Below are 20,529 nucleotides of genomic sequence, written 5' to 3'. Positions count from 1 at the left end.
CATCAGGCTCTTCACAGAAATTCTCTTTATGCTGCACCCCATCTACGTGCACGCAGTGGTTGCTGGCCACGCTTGGACTGGAGCCTCCCTGCGGTGTGGGGGCCGTGGGGAGGACGCTTGGCAGGTGCCAAGGGCAGCAAAGATTAAATAGAAAGTGGGCTAAGCATCTCACCAAGCAAGGCTGAGTGGAGAGGGTTTGTCAGCTCACAGGTCTGAGCTGCACCGTGGCCCTGATCCCCCCAGCACAGGTTGTTGCAGCACAGCAGTGATAAATGCATCCGGGACTGCGTGGCCTCCAGCTCCCATATATAGGCTGGAAAGAGGCTGCTGCTAAGAATAGCAGGGCCCAGCTCCTCCCCACCACCAGGGCTGACAGAGCTCTCCCCGACACTGAGAGGAGGTGAGGCTATTTTAGCCTTGTCCGTGGTTGGGACATTTTTGAAGAGCTGGTCCTAGAACATAAACGTGGATCGACAGATCCCAGTTGGGTCTGTTTCAGTCAGGTGAAGAATAAACACGAGCAAAGGGACAATGGAGGGCAGCCCCTCCAAAAGGGCAAACCAGACAGCTCCCAGCATCCTGAGATGGGGAATTGGAGCCAGAAGGTGCTCTCTGTCCCCAAGGATGGGGCTCAGCTCTTAACGCTGAGAATGCTCCACTGAGCAATGGTACCTTTAGTACGTGTCGTCAATCCTAGCGCAGAAATAAGCGATTCCCTCGGGGTCCCATATGAATTAATGAACACTGATGGCAGCACAGCTGAGTGACTTCTTTAAGGTGCAACAGGCGGTACAGAAAGTGATAACTCACATCATGGTGAGATGCTAAACCACACAGAGGGTGCGTTACGCTGACAGGTATATGGTGCTTTAAACATTACTTTCTGCAAAATAAAGATACATCAGAATATCACATAAAGAAGTAGGATTTGCCCTAAAATAAAATGACAAAAGTCATTTTAAAAAATTAGGGAAGTAAAATGCACGCCAACTGCAGTGAAGTGGGGTGACAGCGGGAGGGGAGCTCAGGGTGGAAGGCCCCAAGGTGCACATACAGCCCTTCCCTTCCTCACACCAGACTCCCCAGTGAGGCGACACCACCACCAAACCCATCTACTTGATACGAAACCTATGCAGGTGTAGCCAAGTCTCACCAAATTGTTACCACAATCCGTAATTAAAACACCAAAAAAATCTAATGAAACATAAGCCCCACCTGAGTGCTTTTGTTTTTTTCCTTCAGATGCTAATTAACATTTGAACGTGACCTAATGTAAGAAATGAGGATTAACAATTAAAAATGTGCTGTCGGAGCAGTGCAGGACAGCTAAACCCATTGTGCTCACTGCGTAATCCCTGTTCATATGCTAGTCAATCCTCACACAGAACAGCACTTCCCAGTAACAGCTGAAGTATGAATACCAATCCAGTTTATTTGTATTAGTGTCAGGCGATGCATTACTGTAGGATAAGACAGAGATTAATATCTCTGTCAGCACAAAACTTCACGTTCTACGTGGATTTGATCAACTCACACAGTACTGCAGTGCTGACAGGCCCTACAGAAACCCCTCTCTCCCACATTACCTGCATCAGCCCATCCCCTCAGAGCTATGGATGCAGCATGGGATATTCCAGCACACGTGAAGATGGAAGACGCCCCACTCCCACCACTCCTGATCCATTGGATGCTTTGGAATAACAGCAGATGCTGTGAACCTGAATCAATTCCACACGTGAGCTCTATCTGTTTGGCCTCCCTAAGTGCAGGAGCTGGGAAGGGAAGCTCTTCTCCACCGTGGTCCCTGCACTGCCACCAACACAGGGGAGCAAGAGGGAACTTGGCAAAGCAAAGGGATCGAAAGGAAATAAATGGGCAAAAGCAGCAAAGAGACAGTAAGCATCAGTAAGCAGAGCCAGCTCCTACTAAACCCATTAGCAGCATGAAAGCTAGCTAGAAGAAAGCCAGCAGAGTAATAACTTAGTGAGCCAAACAGAAAACCAAGAAGCAGCCCAGAGTATAACTATTGGAAATGAAGATCTGTTGAAGAGAGGAGAGTGACCGCTGTGCTCTTCCCCAGCATTTTCAAAATAAAATGTGCACAGTCATTTGTATTTCAGGGGGCACTGCACTACTGGGTAAATTTGCTCTTCTGGGCCATGAAGAGAAATAAAAGTTCCAAGAAATAATCCCAAAGCTTCAGTTGGGTTAAATGGACTGCTCCGCCACAGGAAGATGCTGGTCCTGACTTACCCCCATTGGCGACCGTCAGACACCCCAGCAAGCACATTCACAGTCTCCAACTCCTGTCCCAAGCCACACTTGCTAGTCCAGTGAGAGCACAGCACCTGAAAATTGTGTGTGGAATGCAGGGTCCTCATCAGCTTGAAGTCATTTGGGAGCCATCCTTTGGCATTCACTCAATTTCCATCCGCTTTCGATGAGATGTGCTGGGAATTCAGGTTGAGGCCTGCAGGCACAGCACGGGTCTCCCAACAGAATCTTCTTGCTCTGCTCAGCCCTGGGTAACAGTTCAGTTTTCTGTGCAGAGATACTGAGGGCTGTAATGAAGACCACACATTACAGTGCCCAAGACAGATGCACAAACTCCTACCAAAGTTCAGGAGAGCAGTGAGCAATTCACAGCAAATCAAGGAAACACTCAACAGGGTTTTAAACAAGACGTTCAATCTCCCTCATGGTAAGAGAGCCAGGATCTGGCAGCACTGACAAATATTTTGAATTGTTCACTGCTTTCTGGAACAGAGGAGGAAGAGGTTATCATCTGAACACTGCCTCAGGTGCTTCTCCATCTCAAAATAGTCTGGACAGCAACAATTAGAAACCTCTGTCACTCAGGACAGTGCCCGAACGGTGCAATTTTCATCTTAATATAGCTACAGTAAATTGCAGAAGTAGAGCTCCGAAGAGCCATCCACGGGTGCAATTCTGCCATGACAATGCAAGTCCAATCAAATTCTTGGCAAGCAATCCTAGCTTTTAGAAGACAATAGGTAGCAGCAGCTACTGGATGCTGAAACTATTCCAGGCACTGAAATGCAATAAAAAGAAGTTGGGCGGTTAATACCATCCATCTGAAAAACAACAAAAGGAGGATGTTGCTGGTTCTGAATGTGATGGTTAGATCGATTAAGTTATCTCTACATAGGTTAGCTCCATTGTCTATAAAGAGCCTCTTGCAAGGGAAAAAAAGATCATTTAGAAGCAAGTTCAGGCAATGAGTTAAGTCAATTTTCTGTTACTTACTACAGTAAATACATCCGTCGCTCAGAAAACATAAAAGCAGCTGCCATGAAACAGCACGCTTTATTTTGCTGCACACATACACTCCTGAGCTGAAGGTATTAATGGCATATCCTCCCTGCTAAATGAGAAGAGAATGAATGGATACATGTCTGGAAGGTAGTGCTCAGGTCAGGTTTTATTTGAGTGAGTTTACAGTGTCTGTATCACTCAAGAACGACAGAGAAGAGCCCCACGTAGGAGCAAAGGGCGTTTGATTCAAACTTGTATAGACACAGAACTCTGCACACCTACCTCCTCCAACACGTGCATGCGCTCCGTATTATAAAACAGCTACAGCAGGAAATCATTCACCCCATGAAGAGAAAATTCATGTCACAGACAGCCCATGTATGTATTTTCATTCATGGCAGTGACTGGTTTAGCTACAAACAGTGGCATACTACCATCCAGAGACAGGAGTACTTAAAATAAACCTATGTAAACACATACCCTTATACAACTCATATATATATATATATATATATAAGATATATATAAGTTTTATTTGTGTATACATAGCTACAAACATGCAGACACACTCACACACCTAACACAAAGCACGGCACACACACATATGGGGAATACTGTAAATTATGATGAACTGAAATATAAGAATAGAATTAAGAAATTATTAGCAAGTTTAAAATCGAGTTAAAAAACTATTCAAAGTGTCTTCAATATTTACGTTCAAGTAAGGGCCAGAATGACCACAAATTAGTTCAGATAAAAAGAGCTGGCGTTATGTTTGCCATGTTATGCCAGAACTCAGGAGTTATTTCTCATTGTCATTACGCCATCGGGGCACCCCAGGAAACTAGAAACATTTCTTAGGAAACTGTGACTTTAAAGACTTGGATTAACAAACAGTATTGCTTAGGCACCCTCAGTTGTAAACTAATCCTAAAAAAAATCATGCACACCTTAAAAGTATCGGAAGAGAATGACCAGGACTCAAACATCCACACCAGCAGTACTTAGTAGTGTGAACAGGTCTTCACGGTACAAAAATTGAAAGGCAGTACTGCAGATGGGGCATGAAAAGGTGACACAGTGGTGGCCTTTAAAACAGCAGAATTTACCAAGAATGACTCTACAGTAATCTTCTGAGATACCACAGGTGCTGTGTGCCCACACAGAACCGTGGTAGTATTTCAGGGGAAATATTGTGCAATTCAGGTTTCAGTGGCAGCTACAGCTATCACTCTCAGCATACACGTGCACCAGGGTGATAAACAAACACCTCCAACAACACTGCAAGGATTGTTTTGCTATTTAGTATGGCTAAAAACCCTGGTACCAGTGTCTTATATCAGAAAACGCTTTATTAGAAGGTAAATGTAGTGTACAGCACCAAATTATTTTAGCTTAACTGTTTAATGGACACGGTATAGAAACGACTGGCAATTTGAAAGATAGATCTTTAAAAAAGATTTTTCCTTTTTTCCTTTTTTTTTTTCTTTCCCTTTTTTTAATTTTTATTTTGAGATTATTCACTATTCCTGTTCTGATAGAAGACTCAGAAGTTACCGGTACCCCAGAGCATACAACCTTGAGTTGGCTCGCACACACACACACACACACACACATAGACTTGTACAGCTACACGAACAGCCTTTTAAATAGAGAACCCCAGGCTGGACACTGGAACCTGTACATCAGATATATTCTCCTTGTGCACTTCAGGCATTTTATGACCACTCAAGTTGCACGCTCATTCTCTGTAACGAATGCAAATCGAGCGGGCTTGAATGTACGAAAAATCCTGTCCCTCACCTGCACTAATAAAGCCACAATTATATCTCGTAGTTTTTTTTCTTCTGGCCAGCTGTGCAAATCCAGGCAGATGTGCAGACTGCAAAATCAATACTCAGTCTCTCCCAACCCAGCAGCAGACCCACGTTATCAAACAGAGACGACGACGTCGAGATAGAGTCTGTCGTAGGATTCCCGGAAGCACAGGATGAGGAGCAGGCTGAGCAGACACGATCCTGGGAGGCACCAGTTGAACCAGGAGAACTCTGGAAAGCAGAAGACAGAACCAATCTTAGTTACTGAACGTGCTACGTGTTTAAAGCTGCTAAGACTTGTAGTGTTGTCAGTTAGAAACATGGCTGGTGGGTTTGAAGGAAACTGCTGTGTCCTTAACAAAATCTACAGCTCTGCAATCGATAGATGGTTAACGTGGTCTATGGGACTCCTCCATGGACTTCTATATACATATATATAAAACCAATGCCTCCAGCTAATGTTAATGCTTCTTATTCAGACTGTCAATGCAGAAAGAGGGAAAAAAAATCTATTCTTGCTAATGGAGAATAAACCACTTCTGAACACTCTACTCATTAGTTCTTTGATTCCTATAGATTGAAAACTAAAACAAATTAAAAGCATAAGAAGCAGTAGGATTTGATTTCGAATCAAACCAGCTACACGGGCTAAGGAGGGAAAACTAATTCCTAAAGACGAACCTTGTGAGTAGTGCAATCAATGCAATTTAAAACTAGCTGCACTAACAGCTCCTCCTTTTCAGCTGCTAGATGCAACACTCTGCTTTTATAAACATACGTTCTACATTCAAGAAACCCTATTGCCTGATACTTTACTATTTAGCAGTTTCACTTAGAAATAGGCTATGTCTCTTTTTTCTTTAAAATCTGTCAACTTTATAATGAAATACTACTAAAAATGTTTTTCTTCTTTCTGAAATTATTATTGTTCATTGACATTTACAGGATCTAAACTCTCCCTAAGGTCTGAGTGAATCATAATCAAGACTTCAGCACTGCCACTTTCATAAACCTAGAATTTACATTGCTAAAAGAGAAAGCACAATTTATATTACCCAATGCAAAGGACAAGTGTCAGTAAGTCTGGGAAACCAACTCCTTCAAAGCCAGCAACAACCAACAGCACCTTCTCCCCAGAACACTTACGGATTTGGTGAGGCAATCAAAACCTTAATAAAATGTACCTAGGCTTGGAGTAGACTGTACTGTAAATGCTTTGCTACTATTTTCTGTGAGAAGCCATACTCTCCTGATTTTAACCTATATAACCTGAAAGACGACGTTTTCCTCTTGAACACGTCTTCTGCAACCCAGAATTTGGTACAGCATTGGAGCTTCATGCTAACATAGGGCTCACACAGTGCTAAAGGCTATATTTGTCTGTGGCTCTCACTTGGAACTCCCTGTAGGAAACCACATCCAGAAGCTGAGGCTTTTGGTCTCAGAGCACAGCACTAGAAATTAGGCTGAGGTTTCTGAAAGGTTGGAATTTCCCTTCTTAACCAAGTTAGCTGGACCAGAATCTTCAAAGCACTGGAAAGTTTCCATTGCTTGATTCTTTCACGGCCTTTGCAGCCTCACAGTATGAGAAGAAAAAGAAATAAGAATTTAAACTACTGAAAGATTATTTGGCCTGAAAGCAGGGAGCAAACAAGATAAATTTGACTGAGTTCTGGTTTACCCATAAGCTCCTTAGATGTCATTAGAAGATTCATTTGATTCAAAGGGAAGACAAGTATTTAAGATCGTTATCTAAATTCTAAAGGATTTTTCCTTTATCAAAAGAGCCAATAGCATCCACCAGCATTGACTGCCTCCAGCGGTCACAAACATCTGTAATTTTGATCATTTCTGTTACTGCATCACTGAGAATGGATCTTGAACACAGATAACTTTTTTTTCCCCCTCTCTTATGGAGAAATAGGCAAAAGATTCCAAGTGTGTGGATGAACTAATTTCAGGTTTGCTCTTACTGCTTTTACTGATACTTACTGGAGAAAAAAATGTCCTGAAATACCCTATTCATGAGGGAATTAATTCTCTCTAGCACAATTCTTCAGTCAGAAGTAAGTTAAGACTGTGAAAATATTACAAGAGATTGTGTGCCAAACTTTGGGGTTATTAAGCAGTTAAGGGCACCTTACTCTGAAAAATGCTGAAAATATCCTCGGAATATTCTGTACCATCTTTTCAGCTCACGTGTAAACATTGGAAAAAATAATATATGTGAACAGAGTTCACACCAATTAATATTAATCATAAAAGCATTCTTTAAGATGTAAGAAGTAAACATTGTGCCACTGAGGCTGGTGTAAATAGAATCCATTTTTTTTTGTTTGGTTTGGTTTGGCTTTTTTCTTTACAATAATGCAGTTCAATGAAAGTATGAAAAAAATCCTCTTTCTCGGTTTTTTGTTCACATAACATAATTCAGAATGTAATAATTAACCTGCAGACAATTACTTGCCAGAAAGATACACAAGCCCAGCACTGTAACCTTCATAATTTCAAAACACAACTCATTCTGACATTTTTCAGTCTCCTCTCGGTAACAAAACAAAACATTTTAAGAAGCTCAGCCATCCAAACCATCCACACCCGTTTTGCCAGGAGAAAGCTGCTTGGAAGCAGCATCAGATGTTTTGCTGAAGTCCAAGTAAACAGCATCCACAGCCTTTCCCTCATTCACTAAGCAGCACATCTTGTCATAGGAGAGTAATAAGAATTTATTATAGTCTATTAAATAGCAAGTTTGACGTCCGATTATGAATTATGAGGAAGCAAATAGCATTCCAGACAGAACCTGAAGATGTTGATGAAAATATCAAATGAGACACTCTTCTGCCTCGCTGCGCCACTGGATTATCTAAAGGAATATGCACCCATAAAAATCTAACATTTTATAAAAATATGATGACTGTGCATCTTGATGGGTTCTGGTTACAGCAAATTTCAAGTGGAACATGTCTATCTACATCTTTAAAAAAAGCATTTTGTTTTTACTAACATGCATATAGAAAAGAACAATTCAAGTTCTTTTCCCTTGCTACCAAAGGGGATTCACACATTTGATTATTAAAAGAAATGGTATGTGTAAATCCTCCCCTTACTGACAAGAGTATGCCTTCACAGAGAATTAACGTTTTCAAAGCAACCCGTATTTCTTACCTGTGTGGTAAAATGTGAGGAAAAACAAAAGCACTCCCATAAATATATTACTCAAAAAGGTGACAACTCCACAGGTAATTCCTTCTGGAACAGGGTAGACGGTTTCCACAAAGAGCTCAAAGAATATTGGTATGCTGCTGTTGAGAAATATGCCCAAGAGAATACAGGATGTATACAGCGTGGCTGTAAGAGACACAAAACAGCTATTAGTTTCACACTGGTGTTTTTCCCCATATTCAGACTTGTCATGAACAGTAATATTAGAGCAACTAAAAATGCACAAACTTATTTTTATCCTCTGTGTATCACATCCCACTAGTTTTAGGCTGAAAGTATGCATTGTTTTCTTTAAAAAAAAAAGTTTTTTTATTATTATTTTTTAATTATTGTTGTTCTGAACAGAACCTGTGAAGAGACATTCTGTGACTTAGAAAGAAAGCTTAGTAAGAAGCAAAAAGCACAAAATGATGAATGCAAACTGTCACCTACAGTTTGATTTCTCTCTGAAATGAACAGTAACTATTGTCCTATGTACAATTAGAGAAGGGAGCAATTAATGCTCTGAATTGGAAATGGACACAGATTAACCTTTTGACACAGCTCTAAAGGTCAGGACTAATTCTGCTAGCATGTTACCAATAAACACTAATGATTTAGCAGATAACAAGACATTAGTATTCATCATAGGCTGAGTGGCAACATGGTGAGTCCCATTTGACTTCAATAGGAAATAAAGGGCACCCACTGCCTAGAAAGAATGGGACATTTGATAATACAGATTTTTTATCACTCTATAGCTTATTTGTCTTGGATGAATAGCAGAAGAATACAGATGTTTCTTCAGTACCCTCAGACATTTTGCTCTGTGATTTCCAACGCTGCCAAATGCTTTATTTCTGAAAACCAGAAAATCTCAAAAGAATTTAGTGTTGAATTTAGAAACTGAAATAAGTTTAAGTACTGTCTAGGAAACAGGATAATATTTAGACCAGCAGCCTAATCTGAGTTACCAGACAAGAAAACATAAAGTGTAAGGTAGAGGGTAGATGGGAAAGAAGAAGAGGGTGGATTTTGACTAGATATTAGGAAGAAATTATTTTCTGTGAGGATTGGTGAGACACTGGAGCAGTGAGGTTGGAAAGCAGTCAAGGAAGCATCCCTTGAAGCACTCAAGGCCAGGCTGGATGGGGCTACGTGCAACCTGGTCAAGAGAAAGGAGTCCCTGCCTACAGCAGGGCATTGCAACTAGATGATCTTAAAAGTCCTTTTCAACCCAAACCATTCTACGACTCCATGATTCTAAGTTATAAGAAAACAAGAAGAAGTCATACAGGTAAGGAAATTAATTTCTCAAGTTTCAACCAAAATGACAAGATAACATAAAGAATATGTATTTCAGATGTAAGCATTAAGTCATAGGAAACCTTGTTATAGCATCTTCTCACTGCAGTTTGCTACTAAATCTCTAAGTTTTCTTTTTCCCCAATACAGATATATATGTTTATATATAAGTAGAAAGCGCATCTTCAGATCTTCAGTTTAATTTGCTTTCTTCTGCCTTACAAAGGGGAAAACTGAAAAGGCTCTGCTTCACCTTCTAGGTTAAGCACTGTTCAGTCTTTCAACTGCAAAGCTGTTAGGAAGCAGAAACTTCCAGTTTAAAAAAAATAATCACAATTTGTTAAAATATGAAAAATCATGGCAAAGAGATCAAGGCATTAAAAGATACAGCAGAAAGGGTTATCTATCAGATCCTTCATTTGATGTGGTGTGCTTCCAAGGCACAGAGACATATTTCCTTCACTACAGAGGATTTGCCTGGACAAGAAAAGGAAGACAGAAGGCTAAGCCAGAAAGGTGATACAGATGGTATAACTTCAGGAAGGACAGCCAGACCCCTCTGCTTTTCTTTTTCCTCCCAAATATTCCAGAATGTTCTGAGACACAGTGTTAGAATGTATTGCTTATCGCTCTAATGCTCTGTAACTGCTTTCAGATGCACACAGCAAAACTCAGTGAGGATTCAACTACTGGAGATTTGTGTTGGCTTGAGAAATCAACACAGGAACGCAATGCAAGGAATCTCTGAAGACAAATGATCATCTGCCACTTGCTACCTTCAGTTAAAGATATCCATAGATAAGTATCTGCAGCTTCTAGAAAATGTTCAGAACTTTCCCAAAGGCAAAAAAAAAAAAGAAAGAAAGAAAGAAAGAAAGGAAAAAATAAAGGTAATTTCAAAGAGGAACTCTGTATTCTACCATCAAACAGTGGAAACAGTCCTGAAGCTGCTGGCTGTTACAATGAGCACCATCAGAAGTGTGGCCGCTCACAGCATCTCTGCGGTGTGACTGATGCTGCCTCCACAAACCCCAACAGGCAGAACAGGGAGATGGCATGCCTCCAAACTGAGGGATCTCCAGACACTTCCTTCACACACTAAGTAGCACCATGACTAACATTACTGCTCCAGGGCAACAAGACACTGTAGCAGGGAGTATACCACCTATTCATGGTGACCATTTCCTTCCTACTGCAGTGACCGTTCACCAAGTGCATGTAATTACCAGGATTTTATACTGTAGGAGAACAGCTGCTGAAGTTACAGGTAATGTTTTTTCGATTAAGACAATCTCAATGACAGTCAGTGGAAATGAATAAAAGGATCTGAAAGTGCTGACAAAAAATAAAAATAATTTGCCAAGAAGCAAGTATTATGCTCTGAATTCTACCAAGGACGAACAACTAGTTTGCATGTGCTTGGACAGAAGTATACTCTGGGGAACTATGTGTGCTATCAGTATGAAAAAGCCTGCTTTTCCTTAGGAAAAGGAATTAACTGCCTGTGAAGCTATGTGCAAAGGTGTGCACCTGAGACAGTGGCAGCTGTGGGCCCCAATAAACAAGAGAACTGGGCTGAGTATCTTTAAGCTTCAATTAATGTCACGTTTTAAAGATCTGGGTATCTATTTCACACACTGACTGCCACAAAGAAGAGCGGGTAAAGCAACATGCCCACCCAAAGCACAGCTGCCCTAGAGAACTGCCTGGAGCTACCCTGGCAGGAGCCTCCAATGCCTTTCAGCCATGCAGTATTCCTGCTTGAGGTGCAATGCCAGGAGGAAAGCAAGGCACTAAGTGAGTCATCATAATGTCACTACAGATGTTACTAGTTAGATGAAGCAAGGCAGTGATTTGGGACTGATGTTGCCACAGAGGCTTATCACAAAAAGGAGAAAGCTGTAAGAAATCATGTTCCATTCTGGCTTCCTATCTATCTCAAGTTGTTAGCTACAGGAAGATAAATTAATGCCTGTATCCCAGAAATAGACTATTTCCTCTCAGCTGCCTGCTGGGGCAAGAGCTTCATACCAGAAACAAGTAAATTAGGAGTTAGAACAAGGGAAGAATTTAAATGACAGTGTCCACTCGTTCCTGGATGAGCTCACAACACAGCAGAAAGCATCTTGCATTTCTCTCTCAGACATTCAACCAAATTCCCAGAACTTCCCAGGATGTCCTGAAATGTGTTCACAAATTTCATTTTAAAATACACCATCACTAATCTCTAACTGCAGAGCGCAATCCAAAACTGAATGAAATTAATGGAAGGATCTCCACCAATCTAAACGGTTCTTATCATCCTGCTGGCACATACAATTTAGATGATTTCCAAAGAATAATATGAAATATTACCATTTCATTAAAAAAAAAAGTATTGTGCAGATCTACTTATGAGAGAAATGCAGACAGTAGTGAGTATCGAGTGCAAAGCAGCATCTTCTTCCAAAGTCCTTTGACAGAACTCTGGAGTACTGTACATTTTGCAATAGTTCTCAGACAAACTGAGGCAAGACTCACACAAACTTCATATAGATAAACAGGAAAGCAAATACAACTTAACATTTCTCGTGGGCATAGCATACAATTTAAAGTGAAGCCTACAGAGATCTAGGGCATTTTGTTATTGTTGGTTATAATAGCATCCCAAATGCCAAAATGAAAGGATAATGCCTTATGCAGATGAATACCTCGTGGACTTCAGTATTTTCACAAATGAGCTAAACAAGTCAAAGTTAGTTCCTATCAAACTCTCTTGAGCCTGTTAAAGTGGAGAGAAACTTCTCTATAACTTAATCCTTGCTATTGGCAACATTAAAAACAGTCATTGAAGAAGTCTCCTTCAATTTTTTTCGAAAATGAGAAACGTGACTGCCCCAAGGTAAGACAGCAATTTTTACTATAAATCAATTATAGGAGCAATAACAAAAAGAGAAAAAAAACCACAAAAACAGTAGAAGGATGTCTCTATTCTCTGTATTTATAACATCAATACGTCTCATTGCATAAAACTCCATTTTGGCACGTGTTGATCAAATTCTTATCTCATGATATAACTATAGAAGTAAACAAAAATTTGATCAAATTGCATTTGTTCAATATACTTCCCAAGAGAAAAGCAAGTAGAACTTGCTTGGAAAGCAGAGTATTTGCTCTATAAAAAAAAAAAATCAGAAGAAATTGGTGAGTGATCTTCACATCCCATCAGGAATACAAAGGTCATTACTGGAGATTTATGAGTTGGAAAAGCACAACGGGAGGGAGAGTAATAAGACCTACCCACAGCCATTATCAACAGGTGAATGCTGAAGCTAGAAAAACAAACAAACCTCCATTTCCATGTTTTCAGGCCAATTTTATCCTTTGAGGCAGCATGGCTTAGCATGTCTTGTTTATAGTAAAGAAATTAAATTCAAATAATGAAACAATCAGTATTACATAATCAATATTCCTCTTTTTTCAATACTGTGCTTCGCAGATGAGGATGGGGAGATAGATGTGTTTATAATGTTTAATCTGCTGAACGTGAAAAATAACACTTACACTGCTTAACCTAAATACAGTAATCAACTCATGGAGTTGCCACAGTATTCAGAGTACCTGCCATGCAGCAGCAGTAAAGGTTTTGTAAAGCAAAATTCTGCTGAATATGTTCATAAATATTAGAATATTCTTGATATGCTAGGCTGAAAACATTCCATCTGAGCTGCAAGCAACTAGTGCTGCATATCAATTTTTAGAAAATGCTAGCATTTGTATCCAGAGATACTACCAGCTACACAGAGTGACAAGATACTGAAACTGGCATTACAATGCGTTACACAATTATTTGGGGTCAAAGCCTTCCTTTGTACATAAATTCTCATAATGAAGTTCAGTACGAAGCAAACTGACAATAGACTTGGCACAGAGAAAGAGAGATCAGCAGCTGCATTGGGAATTCAACAGAGAAAATTATTTTAATACCAACGTCTATATAAAATGGTCTTTGAAACTAGCTGAAAAATGCAAAAAATATACACAAAAATTTCTTAGAAGAAAATTCAAGCTTGCTTAAAACAAAAGCTAACTTCAGAATGAAGGATTTTTAAGAGCTGTGATTAACCAATGAGAGATATTTGAGATAGAAGATATGGCAGCTATGATGGCACTATTATTACTGCCTTGTTTCTTTTTCTCCACGCTGGCAGTTATGGTTCTGCTATGGCTCACGTGCACGACTCCAAGTACACCTTCCCTAAAGTCTTTGGGAGACAGATTAAGAAGTCAGCAACTGAGATAAAACTTGTCTCATCCTGTGGCAGGAGAAAAAACTCTGCATGATAATGCAAAGCAGTGCACGCATTACACAGTACAAACATTAAACAATATAATTTAAAGGAAGCACAAAGCAGTCATTGATTTTTAATATCTACATTAAAGGTCTCCATTCTAAGTAATTACATTTTTATAGGAGATCTTTAGATGATGTTGTGCCTGTTTATGAGGAATTAGGAGTGTGCTATACAAACAAGTGCAGGATGAAACATTTCGCTGTGACTATTTTCTCAAATACAATTCCTCCTCCAGTATTTAAATTAGACATTACTACAACTGCCACAAAGTAAATTGATTAAAAGAGGTTTTTTTGTTTGGTTTTTGGGAAAAAAAAACATCTTTAGATATTTTCTGCCTCTTCTTTTAGTATGAATAATCGGCCAAACTCTCTTTACATTTTAGCATTTCAAAAGCCTGCCTGCAAGCAAACATAGCCAGGTGCCACACTGGGTGTTACTAGTCTGGGGACCAGATGAAAGAACAGGAGAAGAGTTTTTAGAAAGGGCAATGAGCATGTATGCTATGCAAAATTTACCTAACTAGAGAAAACACTATTTTTGGACTCAGTGAAACCACTGGCAAGATCCACCTATGGATGCAAACATTACCTGTAGTTCAATCAGCTATCAGCTGAGATGAACTTGTGTTTCCTCAACAGTCAGCTCTGAACCCTGCTTGCTCTGCCACAGCATCTGAATGAGACTATGTATGACAAGTGTGGTTCAAGACATCACTTACAGAGCAGTCATGTCAAGCCAAATAGAGTCCTTTGCCACAGGACAGAAAGAAGCCAAAGAGCCTCAGCATCACCTCCTTGGCTTCATCGCATCCTGTTGCCCACAGTAACATAACGATCCCTGTGTTGTGGCAGGTCTTCAGCCAGGCCTGCAAAGTAGCTCTGAAGTACGAAGCATTACACAAACAACAAAAATGTACAGACAAATGAAAAACCCTGCTAAAACGAGTTTTGTTTTGCCCAGCTTCCAACACTCAGAGGACAACTACCTGGAGGTCCACCGTCAACACTGGCTCACCAGGTATGTAGAGTGACCTCTATCTTAGCCAGCTATCTCAAACCACTTCACAAAGCAAGCAGACAATGGCCTGCATTAGACCTCTTACATCTTGGCTGATATACCCTACATCTCAAACTTTTAATTAAAGGAAGGGAAAAAAAAAAAAAAGGAAAAAAAAAGAAAGAAGCTCATCAAAATCAATTCAAATGTATCATTTCTCCCAATTACTGTGGAACGCACAGGTCATCATCGTACCGCATCATTATGTTGAGGAATAATCTAGCATGAAGTCCCATAAATTAGCTTAAATAGCTTGTGTGTTTTCATCCATAGCAGCGTATTTCATAAAGATATACCAATGCTTTTCTGTGTATGAGGATCTAATTTAAACAGGCACATTACATCTATTTTATATGAACTTTAATGAGAAAAAGCTGATACAAAATCTTCCCAAATTATTTATGAGGTTTAAATATTATGACAAAGGGGAAAAAAAGAAACCATTTGGTGGCTGCACATCTGGCCTTGATGCCTAATGCCCAAATGCCTGACAGCCTGGCTGACTCTTCTTCCAGAGGCATGCACCGCACCGATGGCATTTCTAATCAAAATAATCTTCTGTTCTAAAGGAAAGGGTTTCACACTTCCAGGGAAATATGCACCAACACTACAAATTGAAAAATCTAAAAGATAATTTACAATTCCATTTAAGGAACTACTCATTTGAGAACAAACAATAACTGCACAAAAAGAATAATTCAATCTCTGCATTTTTATCATAGGATGTTGAATTCAGCTTAGTTCATGTAATATGCTAAATATTCTATACACTGTTATGCCTTGACAGTGGCAGACCTAACAAAAATAAAACTAAAAACAAAACAAAAACATCACAGTACTGACAGTAATGCACAAACATGCTCTGAACAAGTAGGAATTCCTCTGTAAACCATATTACATGCTGAGCAATTTGACCAAAAGAATAAATCAGAGTTGGGTTTTATTTTGGATCATTGGTGAATACATTTGTAATGACTTTCACCTCCTGAAACCTCTCTGCTTCATTCTTATGCATAGACTTGAAGGGACATTTGGCTTGTTGCATCAATTCAGAGGACACAGTTACTGTACAAATTCACATTACTGCAGGCTTGCAGCAATGAAGCAGACAAGAACAAAAAGTAAGAGCTTTTATTGCATTTATTTTAGCTTTGATGGGGAAGAAAAGTGTAGTCATTTGTTACGACAACCACCATGAAGTCTGATTTATCTACTAAGTTTTATTTCAAAAGAAAAAATTTTGAAAAAGTTAAAATCACAAGATAAATAATGGATGTGACCAATCACCATCCAGAGGATGAAACTCTCCCCTGAATTGATCGTATGTTCCAATTTGCCGTGCTCACTTCTCTTTTATAGTTGTGACACATGCAGTGTGCCAAGTACATTTACTGAAAGTAAAATTTAATTTGAATAAAGGAGTATTTTATATATTATTTTCCACAACAACCTCTTTACTAAATACAGGAAAGAAAAAACATGGTTTTTAAATTCTGATAGTTTAGTTTTACTATAACTCGTTACTCTGCTGGATAAAGGTCTTGCAATCAAACCTTTGGTGCAGATAGGGACGGGAAGAACACACTTCAAAAAAAAAACAATGAATAAATAAATAAACACATGAACAAAAAAGCAGCACTGATTTTCAAATAGTTGTACAGACAACTGGAAACTTGAGTAGAGCTCTGATCATTTCCTCCTCTGCCAACAGCTACTTCCCAACCTTTTGAGGTGAAGGATGAGTAAATTTTGGGCTGGAGTTGTCCCCTGAACCTGCACGTATAATTACCATATTGCTAAAGATACTCGACCAACTTATCATATACTTGCTGTCTTAAATCAACTATATGTCTGCAATACAGACTATAAATAATACAAATTAAAGTCATTGTCAATACCTGTGGTTAAAGGCAGATGGGTGACATTAGTTAGACAGGTGAGAGTGAACCAGGTTGATGCTAACGTTGCTCCAGATAAAAGCAGCAGCAGAATAAATTTCAGCATGCCCCTGATAAAATCTGCAAACCTAAAAAATAAATAAATAAATAAACTAAAATACTCACAGATCAGAGCAGAACAAATGCTAATTTTTACATTACTTAAACATGATGGCTGACAATTAATTCAGCAAATTCTCATTAAACATTTTGGAAACCATAAAAACAAATTAAAAATCGTTTCTCATGTTCAGAAATAAAAATAAATGCTTTTTATAGGATGGTGATATTTCTAGCTGTCAAGATGAAAAGCCATAGATTTTCTAGCTGTCACAAAATAACAACCAAAACAAGAAATTCACAAGACATCAATCGAAAATACTTGGTACATAGGGAGGATTTTTTTTTCCTCTTGCATCTGTTGGATTTAACATCACGCCAATACTCGCACTGATGTTTTGCCAGTGTTTGCCAGTCTCCCTTGGCAGACAGCTCTTCACAATTAACATATGAGTAGGCTAAAGCATTTCACTCAAGACATAGTTAACTTTTCAAGACTCATTCCTATGGGAAACAACAAAACTCCCTATTACTAGAATCCCTAGGTGGAAGATGTTGAGGAACAACTTCTGATCCTCAAAGAAATTGGTGATGGAGCTCTCAATGACTGAGGCAAAGCAGGAACTCTTCACACACTGTCACTCTGCCAGTGGCTGCTTTGGATTGAAATGTTCCAGACACCATGAGTCTTTGTACCACCACCTTCTACATGTCTGTGCAAGTGATAATCTGGGGGACACCATCACCACAAGTCCTTGGGCAATCTGTTATACATAGGTAAGTGTGATCTTTATACCATGAGATGGTTCAAATGCTTTTTTCCTCATCTTTTTTCATTTTATTTTGAAGACGTCATAATGCATTTGAGCAGCACTCACATAGCACAGTTATCAGTGCTAACGCTCTTTTCCAAAGGGATTTCAACCTGGATTCTAAAAAGGAAAAGGCAACATCATTTCTCCGCTAGTAATTTTCTGTAGGTTAAGAATATGACTTCGGTCTGGACACGTCAGAAGCATGTCTTCTGCACTCATAGTCTCCTACTTTTATTAGGCTGATGGCAGCACAATCCACCTGGGTTGGTTCACCATAAATTGCCTTTTCTGCCTTGCTAAGCACCACTTCACGGGCAGATACCATACAGCCTAGTTGATGTAGCAAATAAATGCTACGTTTTGAAGACTAGGAATCCTAGCTCTTGATATACCATAAAGAGATGTGCGAGCAATGACACCTGCAAAAATTAGCACTTCTTCCCTCCTATTTTGATTCTCCCTAAGCTTTAATTCCACATTGAATTTAGCAGCAAGTAATTCAATAAGCAGTAGAGGGAGATGAATGCTGTATATAATCTTAAAAGTTTATGGCTGCGGTGTTAAGTGGCTTATGCATTAATCCCCAACAGTCAAAGGCTAGCTGCTTCTGTTATGTTTTTCTGACAATCCAAATCCAGCAATCAGGATCACCTCTCCTCAGTAGTTTGTCAGTTTCTTTAATTATTCTTCAAGACCACTGGGATCAAAAATCAGCAATTTTCAAAGCTTCTCAACACATCAACTTTAGACTTCTTCCCCAAAGACGCCCTACTCTGCCTGCTGGCAGACAAAATCACTATTCCCTCTATCCTTCTTCACCATCTAGCACGTATGGGAATGCCTGCATCTGCTAAAAAAGTAGGTGCACCAGGACAGATAGCATACGCTTCTCCTTACCACCCCCAGGAAACAGATCTCTGAGCCTACTATTGGTAGCAGCCTCCTGTAACCCAGAAAATCAGCTGTAGGCTGGATCCTACAGCTAAAGTCACAAACCTGTGTTGCTGACAACACCGTCTGTTGCTACGGAAATTATCACCATGTCATAAGGTTTCATCATTTTGACTATCAGATTAAAAGCAGAAAGAAAGATTGAGCTGTGAATGACAAAACCTCAGAAGTATCTAGGATCATCAGTAAATGTGACCAAAAAAATTCTGAAGAAAAGGAGTAGATTTATGTTGCCACGCAATAATATAACATGCCTCTTCAACACTGCTTTTCTTCAAGCCAGTATCATTTGAAAGCTGCCAGCAAAGGGTAAAACACCTGCCAGCTGCCCAGAATAGCCCAAGCTTTTCAATTAGAGAAATGCTTCACACAAATTAGCTAAACATATCGAAGGTCCATGTCTATCAGGACAGCAGTAGGTGGATTTATGTATTGCGCTGGGGAAAACTTGTACCATTTGGAAAATTAGATAAATGTGTTTCCAAACTGGGCACAACTTTAAATACAGATGACCTAAACACCTACTGTGACGTGCAAGAACAAACGCTGCAGTGCGAGCCTCAGATTGTTACTGCTCTAAATTGTAGAATCTGCATTGCCAAAAATGTCAAGAGCAGATTCCTAAACCGTACTGAGTTTGGTTTGATAAATTAGTGGGAAAAAGTAATAGAAAAGAAATCTCACTTCCTGAGGAGTGGTTAAGGGAGAGAGCTTCTTGCCTGGTAAATCATAGTTCTGACATCAAAATACATCAGCTTGTCACCCTTGACAAGAATCATTACTTAATTTTCCTAATTACAACTTTCAGCAGATTACAGTCATACTCGTCATTGATTCAGCCCTACACAGATAAACGCTAATAGACCTAGGAGGGAGAACCATCCATCAGGAGTGACAAACCACCCCCTCCCTCACAGTGTGTGTGCAAACCCTCCCATCTGAACTATGTATTGCCCAAGTTAGGAAGACACATTTGGAGAGAGATTGCTGGTATTTTATTTTTTTCAGTTTATTCAGAAGCAAATCTCTTGATACTATAAAGTACTGGTATTCCACAAGGTTTGAAATCAATTTTGAAGCAGTCAAGGAGATTGTCAGCATTTCCTGAAACTTAACCCAGGCAATATATTAAATAAATTAATTTACCATAAAGATGGAGATTCGCATGTTGGCAGTGAGTCAGCAGATTCTCTCCTAACAGCGTGAGTGCTAAGGGTGCCCCTCTACTACTGAAATTCACAACTACAGGAGAGGTTAACCCACGATGGAAAGGATTAAGTTGGTATGGGACCTGTTAGCATCAGATAACCTGCTACAGCATCTAGATCACTTACAGCAGGTAGTTTTAAACATCTACTTCTCTTAGAAAGAAAACGTCGTATCTGAGCTTTGGCAACAACAAAAAAAAACCTCCTTTTTAGAAAAAAAAAAATAGGGTATGAATTTGTTTTGATAGAGTAAGCCCTTCTGTCTGCATCAGGAGAGGACCAGAGGGACATGAATGCTTTTCCTCCCCAGGTCAGAGGATCTTTCCTCTTCTTTCACCAGAGCTGCTAGGCAGCATGCAAAATATCAGGAAGAGAAACCTCACATTTTTATGCATTATGTATGGGTGGGCCAGAGAGACACAGAGACATATGAAGGTTAACGGGAGGGACATCAGTGGGAAATACTGGTGGTAGGTAGAAAGCTGCACTAGATGACCCTAGAGGTCTTCTCCAATCTTAATGATTCTATGATGCAGAGCAAGTTAAAAAAATAAATAAAATAG

The 20,529-nt window shown here is 39.6% G+C and overlaps 1 protein-coding gene across 1 annotated transcript in view; it reads right to left on the bottom strand.

Moving 5' to 3' along the window:
• Nucleotides 1-3,424: 3,424 nt before the first annotated feature.
• Nucleotides 3,425-20,529, bottom strand: part of SLC49A4 (solute carrier family 49 member 4) — a 56,612-nt gene continuing 39,507 nt past the window's right edge. Inside the window, exons 7-9 of the mRNA XM_065751186.1 lie at nucleotides 16,894-17,021; nucleotides 8,262-8,444; nucleotides 3,425-5,324 (exon numbers count right to left, since the gene is read on the bottom strand). Of these exons, the coding sequence (XP_065607258.1) occupies nucleotides 5,209-5,324; nucleotides 8,262-8,444; nucleotides 16,894-17,021 (427 nt within the window). The 3' untranslated portion in view covers nucleotides 3,425-5,208. The remainder of the gene's footprint in view (nucleotides 5,325-8,261; nucleotides 8,445-16,893; nucleotides 17,022-20,529) is intronic.

The sequence above is a fragment of the Cyrtonyx montezumae genome, unplaced genomic scaffold (assembly GCF_038088225.1).
Source record: "Cyrtonyx montezumae isolate F1298 unplaced genomic scaffold, pur_monq_1.0 scaffold_7, whole genome shotgun sequence".
Classification (NCBI taxonomy): domain Eukaryota; kingdom Metazoa; phylum Chordata; class Aves; order Galliformes; family Odontophoridae; genus Cyrtonyx; species Cyrtonyx montezumae.
The sequence above is the reverse complement of the archived record's forward strand: the minus strand, read 5'-3'. Positions and strand labels throughout refer to the sequence as shown.